At 39.7% G+C, this 18,366-nt stretch overlaps 1 protein-coding gene across 1 annotated transcript in view; it reads left to right on the top strand.

Moving 5' to 3' along the window:
* Nucleotides 1–18,366, top strand: part of LOC115469622 (sciellin-like) — a 49,169-nt gene that overhangs the window by 26,608 nt on the left and 4,195 nt on the right. Inside the window, exons 7-10 of the mRNA XM_030202417.1 lie at nt 1,346–1,411; nt 4,539–4,610; nt 15,016–15,124; nt 16,210–16,312. Coding sequence (XP_030058277.1) covers nt 1,346–1,411; nt 4,539–4,610; nt 15,016–15,124; nt 16,210–16,312 — 350 coding nt within the window. The remainder of the gene's footprint in view (nt 1–1,345; nt 1,412–4,538; nt 4,611–15,015; nt 15,125–16,209; nt 16,313–18,366) is intronic.

Genomic DNA, 18,366 nt, shown 5'->3' with positions numbered 1-18,366 from the left:
AAGATAGACTAAAGGGGTTAGAGCTTTTCAGCTTGCTGAAAAGACAACTGAAAGGGGATATGATAGAAGTTCATAACATCATGAGTGGGGTGTAATGGTTAAATAGGGAAATAACACTAAAACAAGAGGACACTCCATGAGGGGAATTCAGTAAATAGCACCAAAGCTAGATACCAGGAAGATCCGTGCTAACTAGAATTCTGCAAAGGGTGCTCTTCCTAAATTTGGGTGCTAGATTTACGCCTGCTAAAACCTGGTATAACGCTGGTGCCCAACTTAAGCGCGGAAATGACATCATCATGCCTAAATTCTAGGAATGTCCCTGACCTGCGCATGCCCCTCCCATGGCCACAACCCTTTTTGAGTTGCACACCATTAAATTTAGGCACACATGTTATAGAATAGGGTGTAGGGCAGATCCATGTATATCTCCAAATGCCAATTAAAACCAATTATTAATTGCTAGTGGCTCATTAACTAGTTTGCATGCAGATCTGGGCTCTGCACTTAAATGTGGGTGACCTATATAGAATCCATAGGTATGTGACTAACATCTAACAGATTGAGAAAACAAATGGAGAAAAGTAGGTGTTGGTGCTGGTGGGTGAAATGAAAGTGACTTAACACAGCAGGATTCAAGAGATTTGAATAAGTTCCTGGAGAGTAAGTTCATAAAAACGCATAGACTTGGGAATCCAATTGCTTGTCCTTTGAAATGTGTTATGAGAAATTTGGTTTACTTTATAGGATCAACCAGGTACTTGTGACCCGGGTTGGCCACTGTCAGAGAGAGAAGGTTGGGCTCTGAGTCATTATGGATTATCTTTTGTTATTATATTCACCTAGTGATATCTGGATGCTCAGAGACATTTCCTGTGTTTTATAATGGAAATTTTCAAAGATAGTAATCTGGTAAAAAGTCATAACTACAGACTTTATTTCCTCAAATACAGTTAAAAATGCACATGGGTTTCATAGCACATGTTCCCAAACAGGAGACATGCATGCAGGTTTTATAACTATGACGTTCCTAAATAACCCTCCTGTTTACTAAGCTGTGCTAGTGGCCGCCGTGCACTAGTGCCAACACAGCTCATTCGCTTTGGATGGGCTGTGTCAGCATTGCCACGCGGCAGCTGCTAGCAAGGCTTAGTAAAAAAGGCAGTGAGTGATCTATTTGTTCTAGGTCCCTGATCTGTGTTTTTACAAATCTCTTTCACTCAGGGTACATCACTCTCCTCAGAGGCCCTTAAGAATTTTTAGATATTACCGCTTCACTGATTTTTCTAGGTTCTTAGAATAATCTATTAACGATTTTTGTTCCATGTACCCTTGTGTATTTCAGCTATAATACACCAGGTGGTTACTCCACAGATACTTATGTCTATACAAGGACATATGAAGAAAACAGGTATTTGTTCTTCTAAATTTATTGTCAAGAGATATATGAAAACTATCATTATGTGTCACATTGACTAATATAATTGAATTAACACAAATAAACTAGCATAAATAACAGAAGATTCTGTGACAGAAAGTTCTCATAGCTGTATGTGATGGAAACAGAGGGGTTTTTTTGCCATTGAAGAGTGGTTGTTCAGCGTGTCTGTCAATAGAACAATATTCAGACCGCTGACATACAGAGGCATTTCCCTCTTTTAAATCTTTTTTCCTAACAATAAAATAATAAAATCCAAAAAAATATAGATAAAAAAAATTGATATAAAAATTAAAAATAAGAACTACAAAAATTGTTAGGGTGGAATGAAAATCTTCCATTAAGCTACACAGTATATAAGAAAACCACTGCTGGTTGTGATTATCGCCAGACGCCAGACCAACCAATGTCCCGAACAAAATGGAGGAGAGGGAGCCCCCTCCAAAGTTCAAAATAGTACCAGGGAGGGGGGTTTGCTTTCAAAATTCCATCTGGCTCAGATTTTTTTTTTTTGGAGGGGGGGTATGTGGCAGAGACATGCCAAGGTCCCTTTCAATGATGCAACCATAGCTAAATAAAAGCTCAAAAGTAGTTTATCACTGCTGTAGTGGTAGATGTCACATAAAGTGCTGGTATACCATCCCTGGTGATACAGGCCATTTTGCCCTTCCCTTCTGATAGCCCTCATTGGAAGCCAATTAACTTGCCAATTTCACTTTGAGAAAGATAAAAGAAAGACGTGAGCACAGCATCAGCATATTATGGTCTGACTGTATTTCAAACCTGATTATGTTCTGTACCAAGAAATTTGCTTTCAGTAAAACGTCAGTAGTGTTCAACAGCGCAGCAGCTTTGCTTGTGTTTTGCTTTGGAAAAATATATGAATTTAGTGAAAAGGTAAATTCAACAAGAATTGCAATCAACTGTTATAAGAGATCTCCTAGGGCCATGCAAGGAGTAATATCTGAGAGAGCTGAGAGAAATCATTTATCCTTTATTTGAAATTTGCTAACCCGCTTGATCAAAATGAAGATGAATACTATGCAATTCTGGATGGGAAGCACTCTCAGTTTCTAACTCACTGCCAAGTTGGCAAAAGCCATATTAAAAAAAAAAAAAAGAGTCTTCAAAAGTGATCTTAATTTTTTATATGATAAAATTCTGACCAGAAAAGTAGAGAGAGGTTATTGGACTGCAAAGCCTTCAACAGAAGAAAAATAGCTAAGGGCATAAATGAAAGTGAAAAGCAGCTATTAAGTGTGTCAGTGAAAGAAGGAAGTGCTGAAGTGGGATTATGGAACTGAGACCCGCAAAGGAGGAATTTGTAAAATGACAAAGAGAAATCTGATGACCAAGGAATGGACTGGAGAAAGACCAGAAATATCTGGCAGGAGTGTACATGGTACTACAAGACATGGCACTTCATGTACAGAGGCCTAGTAACTAGAAAAACTGAAATTAGAGAAAGCAATGAGGACTAATGCGACATGTCCTAGTATATTAATGGAGCTCAGCTATTTTGTTTGATCCACTAATAGGCTGTTCAATCAGTTTGAAAGATGGGTATTTGCAGAGGACTGGAGAAGTGCAAATGTCATTCCTCTTCATAAAAGTGGGAATAAGTAGGAGGTTGGAAACTATAGATTGGTTAGTCTGACTTTGATAGGGAGTAAATTAATACAGACATTGCTAAAGGATAGCATAGTGCAGAATACTGAATCCAATGGATTGCAGGATCTGAGGCAACATGGTTTTATCATAGGAAAATTGTGGCAAACCAAACCCTTAAGAACTTTAACTTTTACAAGTTAAAGAAGCTCTCTAAGCTTTTTATAACCTTTATTTAAAAAACTTCACTACCACTTTGAAGGTATGCACTCAGAGGATGCTGGCTACCTTATTAATCCAGTAGGCCTAAACTAAATGAATAAATTATTTATTTAGCAACTCAATATTGCTTGCTAAACACATTATTTTTTTGGCCCCCCTTAGCCCGTGCACCCACCCACCCATGGTAGTATTGGGCTGTTTAGCAATGTAAATGGCCCAATGCTTTCTGCATAAATATTAAAAATCTACAGATTAGCCAATTATACACTTGCCAGCCAGCATTGTATGCATGACTTGCTTTGAATATCAGTCTATATATGTTGTATGTGATGCTTACCACTTTTGAACATGTTTATAAAACTGGAATAGTAAGGCCCTTATTTCAGAAGCTCTATTTGTGTTTTAGATGTCTGAAAACTGGAATTTTGATGTTCATATTGCATGGATGTCTAATCCCAATTTTATAAAGCCAGGATAAGGACATCTAAAACTGCAGTACGTCCATATAGGAAGGGTGCATGGTCTGGGTGTGTTTTGAGCAAGACTAGAGAGGGGCCAAAATATGGACATCCAACTCCATTCAGAAGGGGAAGAGAAGTCTGTAGCCAAAAATATGGATACTGCCATTTAGACCACTGGAGGGTTTAAGGGAAGTCACTTCCTTAATCCCCCAGTGGTTGTTTGTTCCCGTTGAAAACTAAGCTGGCAAGGAATGCCAAGCTCTGTCACAACTATGTGACACCTGGATGATCATGGTACAAAAATGGCTGACATAAACATTCCAAAGCCCAGTACATGAAAATCTATGTGGCGATTTTATAACATGGATATGCCTGTGTTGCCACGTTGCAACTATATCTCTGTTCTTTGCCCCATTCAAAGGTTAGACATTTCAGTTTGTAAAATGGATGTTCATGCTGGATATAATCAGCACATGAATATCCATTTCTCCTGTATTTTAGAAGAGGGTCTACCATCAGCAGATCTTGTTGTAAAATATAAATGCCACCAAAGACGTAGCAATTTGGACATATGTATTTTGAATTGGACATCCTTTCTAGAATGCCATTCTACATAAATAAGTAGATGTCATTGTATTGCATCATTTGAAATCAATATTCCTCCAGGTCTCTAGGGAGAGCTGCAGTCCCTATATTAATCAAAATGAAAACAATTGTAGAAGGATGATGATAATAGAGCTGACTACATATCATTCTAATTGTTGAACTGTTTTGAAAGGAATAATTGCATTCATTTTCTGTTTCTGTAGCAAACCTCCAAATGATCTGTATGATGACGTTACTGGAAAAACTATCAAAACTGTCTATTCTACTTCTGACCGGTGAGTTTATGGTGTAGTATTACAAATAAGTAAAGATTCTAAAGAAAGAGGCTAAGCATCATAATTATAGCAAGTCATTTCAATATGCTGAAAAATAATATAGCAATTTCTGTTTTTTCAGATTTTAAAACAATTTAGTTTAGTGACAGCTGTTACAAGGTTAAACATTGAAGCATTCATCCACAAAATACGTACAAGATAAATTCTGGCAGTGCAGCATGTCACACATTGTCCAATCAAAATGCCTAAATCTGTGTCTGACTAGATTACCATAAACTAGCTAATTTAGATACAGATTTTTTTAAATTGTCTAATGCTATTATGATGCAACACTATGACTGATTTGTTGTAATAAAATCAATCTAGAAACTCAGAGATTTTATTTAGGGCTGCTAAAGGTACTTAATTATTCTCTATTTGGGGGGAAGGGTCACCTTTCTTCTTTTCTGTAATGTACAGTACCTTATTTTGTAGAATTCATTCTATATCTGTAGCTATTTCGGTTTCAATGAGTTCTACCAATAGTTGGTACAAGTAGGACATCATCGTTTTGCATACAGAAGGTGGAAGACTGGTGGTTGTGAAGGATGACAATGGACTATTGAGTAGAATCAATCCAAGAGCTGTGTAGGACTTAAGATTCCTGGCACAGTTATAGTTTCAACAATTAGAGTTTCAAGAGATATGACACTGAAGTTAGAGAGGAAGTCAACTGGTTGGTTATTTTTTCACTTAATTTATTTTATTTACTGGGATTTATTAACTGCCTTTATGAAGAGATTCACCCAAAGTGGTGTACAGCAGTGTAAAACAATCAGGAATATGATAAATATGAGCAGAATACAAATAATACCACAATAGGCAGCATGGAAAAACATTTATGTAACATAAATATGATACCCATGATGTCAGCACAATGCATTAGAACATTCATATAACATAGATAAAATGTTCATAATGTTAGTACGATAACATGAAATATCTTAATAGGTAGCTGACGAGGCAAGAGCAGTTGAGACATGTGAAAAGGCATTTTTGAAAAGACGTCCTACTCGGAATAGGAATGTCCAGGTCAGATTGTCCCAAACAGATGTCCATCTCATATATATTTTTGAACAGGAGTCAGCCTCTTCAAAAATACATGAGATAAACATCCATATGCTAGAAACATCCAGGATGAGCATCCATTTTGCAAACTGAAACGGCCAAATTATGAACGGGGTAAAACAAGGGACATGGCTGTATGTATAGCAGCATTCTTGTAAAATGGCCACACAGACATCCATGCAGAGCAGAGAGGCATCTAGTGGTTAGTGCACTGAACTGTACACCAAGGGACCCAGGTTTAAATCCCACTTCAGCTCTTTTTTTTTTTTTTTTGTATATGTGAGCCCTCCAAGAACAGAAAAATACCTATTGTATCTGAAAGTACACCACTTCCATAGCTTTCAGGCTTGCAAGTGTCATATATTTAGGTACAGTAGGTATTTTTCTGTATCTGGAGAGTTCACAATTATTTAAAAAAAAAAATAGAGCTGAAGTGGGATTTGAAACTGGTTTCCTTGGTTTACAGTCCACTGCACTAACCACTAGGCTACTACTCAGACTTACTTCCTGCTCTAAGAATACCCATAATACCCGAAGCTGTCAGAGAAACTGGTATCTCTTTGTGATCTCACTTTCAGGGGAGAGGGAGGGGGACAGCAACCATTGGGGAATTAAGGAGGTGTCATACCTTAATCCCTCCAGTGGACAGCTGCTCAATCAGAGCACCTATATATAACCTGGACGTGCCTAAAATAGGTCTAAATAATGACATCTTTCTTTTTAGATACAGATATTTCTTCACCTTTGGTAATCGTCATTGTACATCCAGCTTTCAGGCCCTCCCTAATCCCGCCCAAAACACGCCCCCAGAACATCCATTCAGGAAATGTTCATTTTGGAATGACTAGCTGGCTTGGATGTTCCCTGTGTGGGTATTGCAAAATCAGTATTTGGACATCACATGCACATGGATGTTCATTTCTGTATTTTGGGACATCCATATGGTCCGAAAATGAGCACCATAGCCACATACACAAGATAGGATAAATAGATGGGGGGCTAAATTAAAGGCAAATTATGTATACATTTGAATAAGGTATATGGAACTGGATTTGGGTGTGTGCCAAGCTAGTCCAGATGCACAGTGAGTAATTTAGTTTATTAAAATTTGATATACTACTTTTTATCAAAGAATATGCAGTTTAATTATCTATATCTATCTATCTATCTATCTATCTATCTATCTATCTATCTATATAACACTATAGAAAGGAACGACAACCATTAAAAACAGAGAAACATAAAGACAAGAAAAGGAGAAGAAATAAAAGGGAGTACACTCGCCACTATCCAGGGAACTGCCAACCCTGTGCTTAATAATCAATAGAAAAGGCCTCAGAAAATAAAGTTGAGTAAGTGCCACCTTAAAGCGCTGATAGGATTGCTCAGTGCAGAGGGTGAAAGGAAAGGAGTTCCATAGGGGTGGGCCAAGAAAGAAAAATGCTGAGTGGTGTGTAGATTGAAGTCCAGAGTGGGCAAGGGCAGGGGACAGTTAGTTGTTTACTCGCTGAGGAAAAGAGTGTGTATAGGGGTCCATAAGGAATAATCAGAGTGGATAGATAGAAACGGATCTGAGAAAAAAGAACCTTATGGGTTAGTGTAAGAATTTTGTATTTAATATGGTGTGGGAAGCCAGTGGTATTGTTTAAGGAGTGGTATGATATGGTCAAATTGATGAGCTCTGGAAAGAATGCGAACAGCGGTATTTTGGACAGATTGTAACTTTTTTCTGAAGAGTGGAAGAAAGTTCACAACAAAGAACAATCACTTACTCAACTTAGTCCTTTCACCAACTCCCTCTTTCTTCTAAATTCAGTTGCTACTATTTGAGCTTGGGCACAGTCCAAGGCCGGATAAAGATCTGGAAGGCCATAGGATGTTAACCTGGGTTTATTTTCTGAGTATTCTCTAGCAGTCCTGGAGCCACATCTTACTCTTGCTCTCTCAAAAGAATACTCAGCATACCAAGGAATTGTGATATTATACAAAACTTTACTGAACTCTGCAATGGCAGTAAATCCAAACTTCAAACTCTTTATGTACAGTCAGCATTTGGTTTAAGAGGTCTTCTGTGCAGACAAGACTATTTGGTACAGTCATATTCACTACATACACGACTCCTAAAACAGCTCAGAGATATGTACAAAATATACAACTCCTCCAGTCCATTACCCATCCGATTGGGGTGAGTAATCCAAGGCTGTGCTGTTAGCATTGGTGGTTACTGTTACTGGAAATGTTACAGTTCCAAAATGATGTTTAAGAATAGAGGGGATCGCTCAGAGCATGTGGTCGCAACATGTGCTGTATTTCTAAGTTTTAAGATGTATCTTGATTCTATTCTGTTTTATTATCCCCAATTACCTATAAGGTAATAAGATAAGCATATGTAAGGAAAAGGGGAAGTAAATACACTAAATTTGAATTAATTACATTAACCTGTATTGTACGTTTAGGAACATGTGCTTAAAGCATTTGGAGCTTGCACATGTGAGGATGTGCTTTTCCCAATATAAAGGCCAGATAGTTAACTTTAAAAGAAAATGTTTATTTCTAATACAGGCAAGGTAACAAGTTTACAATAGAGAGGCAATTTTAGAGAGAATATTTTACCAATGGAAGTGTGCTACAAAATAACAGGTTTGATTGATTGTAAATGAAGCTGGATAACTCACATTGATGGAGGCTGCTATGGAGAGTGATGCAGGAGATCCTTGCTGGAACAGGAAGTTTCTTTGTAGATTTGCTGTCTGATGAGCTTGAAGCCGTTTCTTTCAGGTGGATGTGATGTCCAGCTTGAGAAGTCAGGATTCCAGGAGATTCTAGCTTGCTTTTAGATTTAATCACTTCAGGGCAGCGGCGACTAGGACAGGAGCATCAGGAACAGCCAGGCAGGAAGAACTCTCCTTCTAAAGAAAGAGCCCCCGCTTTTAAAGTGTCTGAACTGGGCATTTATCTACCAGGCTGTTTTTAGACTCGCGTCAGGTGGTTGCCCTTGGTCCAATTAGAAAGCTCCTGGGTAGCTGAATTCTGGGCATCTGGCTTTGAGATGGAGCATGGCAACAGGTCACATGCTCAATGACATCACAAGACTTCCTGCCTGGACATCTGCTAGTCCATTGTCTGAGAGTGATTGAGCTTAGATGGCTTAGTCTTTGTCTGAAAATAGGTGGAGGTGTAGTCTTTTGTTACTGCAGTCTTTTGAAAGGAACATCTGCTGGTCCATTGTCTGAGGGTGATTGAGCTTCTTTTGTCTGATAGATGGGCTTCTGAGTCTGAGTAATAGGTGGAGTTTCACTGTCTTTTGTTACTGTAGTCTCTGTGATTGATTCTTTGGATAGGTGTTGATGGGCTTAGGTAACCACCCAGCTAGTAGTTTTCCAGAGGAAAAGGGGGGGGGGGGGGGAGTAGAGTCTTTGAAGCTGTATATTTTATATGATTTAGATCTGATCCAGCAAAATTAATAACTCTCACAATTAAACTTATATCATGCTACAGTTACCAGCAAATTCCTTCAGGATCAGACCCTCATGTCTGTGCTCCCTTCCAGAGTTGCACCTCGCCGAGCTGTACCCTCTGGCCTTGAACAGGCTCTTCTCTGCTCCTGTTCTCAAATTGGGCTCCCCTTGCCCACCCAGAGCACTCCTCTGAATCAGTTACTGTATCTGGCTGAAAATAACACTCCCCTAAACTCAATCTTAGGTTATCTTGCCTTTCCAAGATACCCCCTCTCCTCCTAGGGTCCTAGCGGGGATGAAGGCAACCAAAGACCACGTGCTTAAACAAACAAGAACTTTTATTACCTTCAAACTCCACCTTTACTGTCAGTCATTTACTAGAAACATTTCCCTCTGCAACTTATTCCACAAACACTCCACTTGGGCTGGGCTGGGCTTCCCGCCCACCCAGGAACATCCCACTCAGTCCCTCCACAGACTCCACGGAGAAGGCAACACAATTGAGTAATCCCAGCATATCCCTGTATTCTGTAATATATAGCGTGACTTAAATTGCGTGTGCAAATCCATTCGGATTCTGGATTTGCGCATGCAACTTAATTACTTTACAAGCCAATCAGTGCCAATAATCGACACTAATTGGTATTAATTGGAATTTACACGCAGAACAGTCTAAGCGTATTCTGTAACGTGATGCGCATAAATTCTAAGTTGCATAGTTGAAAAGGGGTTGTGGAATGGGCAGTCATTGGTATTTCTAAAATTTATGAGTGTCATTATAGAATATACCTGGTCCATGCCTAATTCAAGCAGTGGCATTTACGCCAAGTTTTACTTGGCATAACTAACCATGACTATATTTAGCCGTGCATATGGGTGCTCGGTGTATCCTATAAACAGAGTGGAAATTTAGGCTTATTCTATAAAGTACACATACTTTATAGAATATGCCTAGGCATATTTCGTTTCAGCATCAATTTTTTAGATGTGATATATAGAATCTAGTCCATAATGGGGGATTACAAACATATGGTTCTAATAGCTCATAAGGAAGAAAAGCAAGAGCGTACAACAGAAGAGATTTGACTGCTAAAAGAAAGTTGAGGGTTTAGGATAACACCCAGATACCTAAGAGAGTCAACCAATTTAAGAGGAACATCCTGAATAGATGGAGATAGCAAAGGATATGAAGTACTTCCTGTAACCCATAGTGCTACTGATTTAGAGGGGTTTAGTACCAGATGGTTAGATGATGATAGCTATAAGTCAATAGAATCCAAGCAAGATTGAACAGACAAAAGATCATCCTGAACAGAAATGAGAAGAATATCATCAGCATAAATATAGAACCCCAAGCCAGCGTTCTGAACCAAGAGTGCAAATGGGGATAAGAAAATGTTAAACAAAAGAGGTGAAAGAATTGAACCTTGCAGTACACCACAAGACAGAGAGTGAGAAGAAGAATTACCCTAAGATGAGTAGACAATAATTTCTGGTTTGAAAGAAAATATGAAAACCAAGAGAGAACAGTCCCAGAAATACCCATAGAAGAAAGGCGTGAAAGTAGTAATGCACAGTTAACCAGATCAAAAGCAGCAGTTACGTCCAGTAATTTAAGCAAAATGATTTTACCTTTGCAGTATGAATATCATTCAAAAGAGAGGCTATGATTGTTTCTGTTGAAAACATGTGAGAAGCTTCAGTATGATCTGCTAATTGAGAAAGAACAATCTTTTCCAAACGTTTGAGAAGAAATGGAATGTGAGAAATTGGTCTGTAATTAGCAGGGATTACAGACAAATTAAGGGATGATTTCTTCAGTACTGGGTGAATCAATGAAATTTTCCAAAGATCAGGAATAGAACTTGTAGATACACTATTTTTTTTACCATAGAAAGAATAAACAGAAGCAAAACGTCTTTAGAGATACCAATCCGAGAAGACGGAATTGCATCAAGAGAGCAGTGAGTCTTACTAAGAGATGTCAAAACGCTAGTAAGTTCAGAAAGCGAAGGCAAATTGAAATTATACCAAATTGAATTCAGAGAAACTACGGGAGATAACAGAGATGGAGGGGAATAGGTAACAGAGGAAGATAGCCCAGAAGAGCTACTAGAGTGTGGTTGGAGAGAGAGGAGAGATTTAGAAATAGAAAGAATTTTTGTTCAAATGTGAAATCCTCCGCTGACAAAGAAGCAGGAACAGAGTGAAGGGGACCGAGAGAAGAGATTTTTGCGAGTAGTTGAAATAAGATCTGAGACTGATTAGGTGAATTATGAACTAGATTAGAATAACACTCCTTGTGGGCCTTTTTTAATTAATTGCGGTAAAGAGTCAAAGACTGATGATAGCGCAGATTGCTAGGAGAACAGGATTTGTGCCAAGCTCTCTCAGCATGGCGGAGCTGATGCCTCGTGAGACGTAAGTTACTGTTAAATCAGGATATAGGCTTAAGGTGAATTGCAGCACAGTAAGGAACAAACAAACTGACAGTATTATGAAGAACAGTGTCCTAGTTTTCTGATTGGGCCATTAAAGATAGATTCTCAAAAATAGGAAGGAAAGAAGCCAAAGGCAGAATGGAAGAGGAGTCAGTAGATTTAAAGTCAAGATAGGAGGAACCGGGTGATACCAAAGATAAAGTAGATTTAATTAGTTAGATTAAACATGATTGGGTGACGATCAGACCAAGGAAGGAGGGAGGAAATGAAGTTAGTCAAGGAGAATAAACCAGAGTTATGAGACAACACTAAATCTAGTGTATGACAAGCACAGTGGGTGGGGAAAGGAACATGTTGATGAAGAGTAAGGTCAGACAGTAAGGAGAGGAAACGTTTATCGGAAGGAGGCAGAGGGTTATTAAAATGGAAATTAAAGTCACCCAGAATCATAATATTTGGAAAATGAGAACTAATGTCTGTAAGACATTGAAAGAATTTATCTATGACAGGAGAGTGGGAGGGAGGAAGGAGGAAAATAGACAAGCAAAAAGTACAAAGGTGGAGAAACATTCAGTCTAAGAAGAGAGTAAGGAATAGGGAAAGCATCATAACTAAGAGTAGAGAGGAAAGAAGAGGGGGGCAATAATGCAACTGCACCACCACAAGAAATGGAACAGTGGAAAGTTGAGAAATTAGAATAACCAGGGGGAAGACACTGGGATAGTATTGGAGCTTCACCTTCATGAAGCCAAGTCTCTGTAAGAAAAAAGAAAAGAGACAGAGGGTGATTCTGAGGGGTATTGTGTATAAGGATATATTTGTTGTGTAAAGAATGGCAGTTCAAAAGTACAATTGAAAAGGTGAGAAGCCATAATGATGAAGTGACATTTGGAGTGAAAGAAACAGGAAACATTAGAGGAAACAGAGTTATGAAGTGGACAAGGAGTCAGACAAAGCGGAGGGAGAGGAGGAGCGGGGCAATTGTCTCAAATGGAGGGATTAGTAGACATGGTTAAAGACCTAGAAAAAAGAATGCAGACCACTTATGAAGAACGAAATAAATAATAACAGGAGAAGGGGGGGGGGGCTACAACCAAAGAGTGAACCATGGAGAATAGCTCAGATAGAATTTAGTCGCCAAGGAGTCACCTCAAGGAGCTCACCCAAGGAGCATGACTCCTTGGGCGAGCTTTTTAGGCACATGCCTATGGCGCAAATGGGTTTAAATCTCAGCAGGAGTGACATCACCTGTGCGCCACAGGAATGGCAGAGCAATAGCGTGGAACTGGGCAGGCTAGATCCCAATACAGTAGCGGTGAGCTTCTGGAAGATAGAAAACAGCCAGCAAAGTAAGCACATAGCAAAAGGGACAGTAACAATTAAGTCAGCACATATGTTAAAATCTTGGGAGAAGAACCAGGATTTTACTTCTGTTTCAGGAAGCAGGTTTTCTTGAGTTAGGCATACCCCTCTGGTAGTGAGTTCCAGAGTGTGGGGGCTACTCCTGAGGAGGCTTAATGGTGGGTATCACATCATGCATTTCTTTTGACAAGGGTACAGATACAAATGTTCCTTGAGAGGACCTTAGAGGCCCCAGAGGGCTAACTTGTTCTTTAGGTATTCTGGCTCTTTTTATGTGAGAACCTTGAAAATCAAAGGTAGAAATTTAAATTTGGCAATTTAATGTACTGGTAGCCAGTGTATGCTTTGTCATTGTTCGCCTTGTTATTTACCCCGTCAGCTTGTGCTTATTCTCTGATTCCTGCCATTCATCCATAAAACATTCCTTAGTCTCCTCAATCCAGAAAACCCCTTTTCTTAAATCTTGCCTTTCTAGCTACTGTTCATGTAATGTTTCATCTACTTTCAATTTCTAAAAGGAAAAGCAGAGCAAGTTGATAAATGTAGGGGAGCAAACCCAAGACTGGATTCTACTGCCAGGGCTGATTTAGGTCAGATGGTAGCCCTTTATACTTTGAGGCACAGTACTGTATGTTTTAGCATGGTAACTAGAGAGAGAACTTATAGTGAGAAATTTAGTGGGCAAAAAATGCATCTCTTTTTATATTTGCTGAAACTCAAGAAACTTCTTAGTACAGTGGTTCACAAAACTATTCTGGGGGACCTCCAGCTATCAGGTTTTCAGGTTATCCATAAGAAATATGCATGAAGCAAATTTGCATGCAATGGAGATAGTGCGCACAAATCCTAGCTCATGGATATTTACTGCAGATATCTTGAAAACCTAATTGGCTGGGAATCCCCCAGGACAGGTTTGGGAGCAGCTGCCTTAATACTTAAAGTCTCATCTACTGAACTAAAATTCTTGTCCAATCACATTTGAAAATCTGAAGGCGGAAGCATAATCTAATTTGCTGGTGCCTTTCAAAACATTACAAAGAAACATTCAGTAACAATTTCAAATTAAAAATCATTTGTACAACAGAAGATTAAATTCTGAGTTACCATTATGCATGGCAGACTAGGCAGTGATTTTATTTGTCTTGCAGAGATCAATCTGTGTTGACACTTTAAAGGAGATGGTTCTGGCTCTACTCTGTGGTTTAGGAATTATAATAGAGAAAACCTTTTAAAGATGAAAGAACAGTAGACAATACTATACTGTAACTAGGCAGCTCTAATTTTTGAGAACTACTAACACATCTGCTATTTCAGTGCAGCTAAAATATTTAAATTATATAGGTTTTTCAGATATTTATACTCGATGACAGTTCCTTGTAGTTATCCTCAGATTGATATTCAGTGGAATATCTAGATAGGAGAAGCTCCTACATGGATAAATCCTGCTGAGTGGGCCATACCCGGATATTCAGTGGCACTTAGCCAGGCAATACAGCTGAATATCCAGGCAGACTGCTGAGGCACTGTATGATTAGTACCAGGGGCTGAAGTCAGGGCAGACCCAGAAGTTATCCGGGCACCGCAGATTTTCAGTACCAGTGCAAGGATAACCAACCAAGCGGTCCTTTTACTAAGATGTGCTAATGGATTTAGTGTGTGCTAAATGATAAGATGCCTGTTATATTCCTAGGGGTGTCTTATCATTTAGTGTGCGATAACGATTAGCGCGCACTAAATCTGTTAGCTTACCTTAGTAAAAGGACACTCAAGCGTGTTGGACTGGGTACAGTAATGAATATCGGCTGTACTCGGTTAATTTCCAGGTGCCACCAAAGACCATATATTTTGTGCTGGTGCTGGCTGAATATTAGCCAGCTGAAAAATCAGGCCTGCTTTCAACTCCTGAGGATCAGATTTGCTTCACCTTGATCTCTACATATATCCTTACCCAAATGCAAGCAACCATTGATCTTCTACGGTATTATTATAATGAGAATCTGGTTTCTAAAGGATGTGATTATTTCTGTTGATTTACAGGACTGTTATTGAAAAAGACATGTGCACATACTGTCGCAAGCCTCTGGGAATAGAAACCAAAATGATCCTGGATGAATTACACATCTGCTGCCATGCAACATGCTTCAAGGTACAGGAGGCTTGGTGAACCGGTAGCATAGCTTAGTGCATTGAGTACTGAGTGGGTGAACCTGGAGATCCAGTTTGGATTCTCTTGCATCCCACCTGCTCAGTGACATTTAAGAAGGCACATAATTAAGATTTTGATTCCCAGGCCCAGTTTCTCCTTCCTGGGCCAGAGGGTTAGGGATCAAGGAAGATGCATCTGCAGCCTCTGGGGGTTGGGAGGCAGGAGTTAGGTATCACTTATTGGCAACACGGGCAGGGCTGTCCTTTGTTCATGGACCATAGAGCTCAGTTCTCCTCAGTATCCCCTAATTCTATAAACTTGCATGCACAATTTTACGCTTAGCGTGCAGATTTGCACATGCAAGTTATAGAACAGCGTTAGTTGCATGTGCAACTTAATATTATAATTAGCTGCTAATTGGCATTAACTATCCGTTATTGGCTATAGTTTGTGTTAATTAGCACAAATTGACAGTTACACCCATAACTGCATTAGTCAGCATTCTATAAATTGCGCATGCAAAATCTATTGTGTGCAACTGCAAGGGGGGTGGAACTGGGAGGAGCATGGGCGGGTCACGGGACTGCCTGCCAGTAGCACATATGCACTTTATAGAATACTAGCATTTATACACTTAACAGCCTACAAGTTAGGCATGTGCATTTCCACCAGCCTTTGAGCTAGTGTGACTGTTTATACCTTAACATAGGCGTGTAAATGCAGACTTACACTAGTATTCTATAATGGCAATTGCACGCGCAATGGCCAATGTAGAATTCACACTTAATGACCTCTGCTATATACTTTAGGCATTCCTTTGAGAATTACCCTCTAGGTGTATCTGCAGCATGATACTTGTTTTGCCCTCCTGAAGACAAGAATCACTGCATTGCTTCCAGTTCCTGTGGCCCAATTAAGCCTAGGTTTCTTGCCTGAGGATGTACAGTGCTGCTTCCAGGCTGGCCCATCATCACTGGTATTTTGATTGCTGTCACATTAGACTGTTGCTTTCTCCATTTGATGGCTTGCAGGCCTGCTTTCATCCTTAATGATTTACATTGAACATCTTTAAATCTGTTTTTTAGTGTGAAGTATGCGGACGGCCTCTAGGAGATCTGAAAGCAGGGGATAGCATGTGGATTTACAGGCAGACCGTGCACTGTGATCACTGCTACTCAGGAGTGAGAGGTAGGCAGCATACTGCTATGTGTAATGAACAACTTACAAGAGAAGACACAGACGTTTTTATCAATCATTAGTGACTCAGTGCTGATACTCAGAGCTTAAGGTGCCTCTAAGGATCTGTAATGACTACCTGCCTGTGACCACATCCACTGTCTGGTAGAAATTTATTTTTTTTCTCTAAGGGTCAGCTTTTTCAAATAATCTATATGATGAGATCCCCATTTCAATGTTAAATAATTATTTTTTAAATGTATTTAAGTTGCTTTCCACCTATCCTTTTTATTCTTAGATGCAGCCACATCAGCACGAATTACCAAATGCATCAATCATTCTTCATGAATCAGTCACTTGCTTGATGTGTGATATCACTGGTGACTGTTCTCCAAAATGGCAAATTTCAGAGTTCAGGCACAAGGAAGAAAGCCATTTTAAATAAACACTGTAGTTCTTGAGAGATATAAAAACTTTAGCTTACCAAATCTGGCCTTTTGGTAACGTCTTGTTAAATTATTTTCCCCTTAGACAGAGATTTAGAGAAGAGCCTGAGTAACTCAGGCTAGAAATAATTCTTTCAATGAATACTATAGAATTACTATCTGCCTTGTGTACTTTTGAATTTTTTTTTCCAGTACACAAGGACTTCACTTTTGTTTCCCATAAAGGTGTCTATCCAGCTGATTTATATTCATGACTGCGGATCATGAATACAAACAACATAAATAATAACGGTACCTCAAAACTTGAACCTCTGCCGGCATTGTGCTCTGCTGCAGCGGGCCCAAACTGCTACTTGTATTTCCATATATTTGTAATTGACAAAAAGAGTAGACTGTGTAGATGATGCAGTTTTTATTTACTACTCTAGCTTCTAGGTTTATACAAGCATGCCCAACCTGACCATGTTTCACCAAAATGGCTGCCTCACTACATGAAATCCCAAGTCAGAGATACGGTTTTTACCAGTTTGGTGAAGTTAGGATTTTACACCAGCTGGTGTTCATTCGCACCTGAGGCAGCCATTTTGACAAAACATTTTCCAATGATCTGGAGATGAAATTAAAAATATATGGCAAACAGTTTGCATGATCCAATATGGTAATCAACAAACAGAGCAGACCGTGTAGAATATTCAGTTTTTATTCACTGCTTTAGCTCCCAGGTTTATACAAACATGCCTAATGTGGCCATGTTTCACTACATGAAAGCCCAGGTCAGAGATATAGGGCCCTGTTTACTAAGCCACACTATAGGCAGGCTAGCATTTTTAGCATTACTACTACTAGTACTATTTAGCATTTCTATAGCGCTACAAGGCATACGCAGCGCTGCACAAACATAGAAGAAAGACAGTGCCTGCTCAAAGAGCTTACAATCTAATAGACAAAAAATAAAGTAATCAAATCAATTAATGTGTACAGGAAGGAGGAGAGGAGGGTAGGTGGAGGCGAGTGGTTACAAGTGGTTACGAGTCAAAAGCAATGTTAAAGAGGTGGGCTTTCAGTCTAGATTTAAAGGTGGCCAAGGATGGGGCAAGACGTAGGGGCCCAGGAAGTTTATTCCAGGCGTAGGGTGCAGCGAGACAGAAGGCGCAAAGTCTGGAGTTGGCAGTAGTGGAGAAGGGAACAGATAAGAAGGATTTATCCATGGAGCGGAATGCACGGGAAGGGGTGTAGGGAAGGACGAGTGTGGAGAGATACTGGGGAGCATTTTTAGCACGTGCTATAAATTAGCATGTGCTAAAAATTAGCATGCACTAATGTTAGAGACACCTGTCACAACGAGGACGTCACGCTGCCATGGTTTCGGGAGGATGCCATGCTGCCCATGGTATCTTGAGGGACACGGGGTGCCAAGCAAAACCCACGACATTGGGAAAATACAGCAAGGTGCGAGACAGCGCGGTGGACACGGTGTGACTAGCGTGCCCAAGCATGGAGGACAAAGTGCACTGGCATGCGTGTTCGGGGAATGCCTCTTTCTTGCCTGATCCTCTGTCTTCCTTATTAGTGGTTCCCTGTGGCCCGCGCAGCTCCTCCTCAGGGCGGCTCCTTCATTGA

Source organism: Microcaecilia unicolor, chromosome 4, assembly GCF_901765095.1.
Source record: "Microcaecilia unicolor chromosome 4, aMicUni1.1, whole genome shotgun sequence".
In the NCBI taxonomy this organism is placed as follows: domain Eukaryota; kingdom Metazoa; phylum Chordata; class Amphibia; order Gymnophiona; family Siphonopidae; genus Microcaecilia; species Microcaecilia unicolor.
Note: the sequence above shows the minus strand (reverse complement) of the source record. Positions and strands in the feature narration are given on the sequence as shown.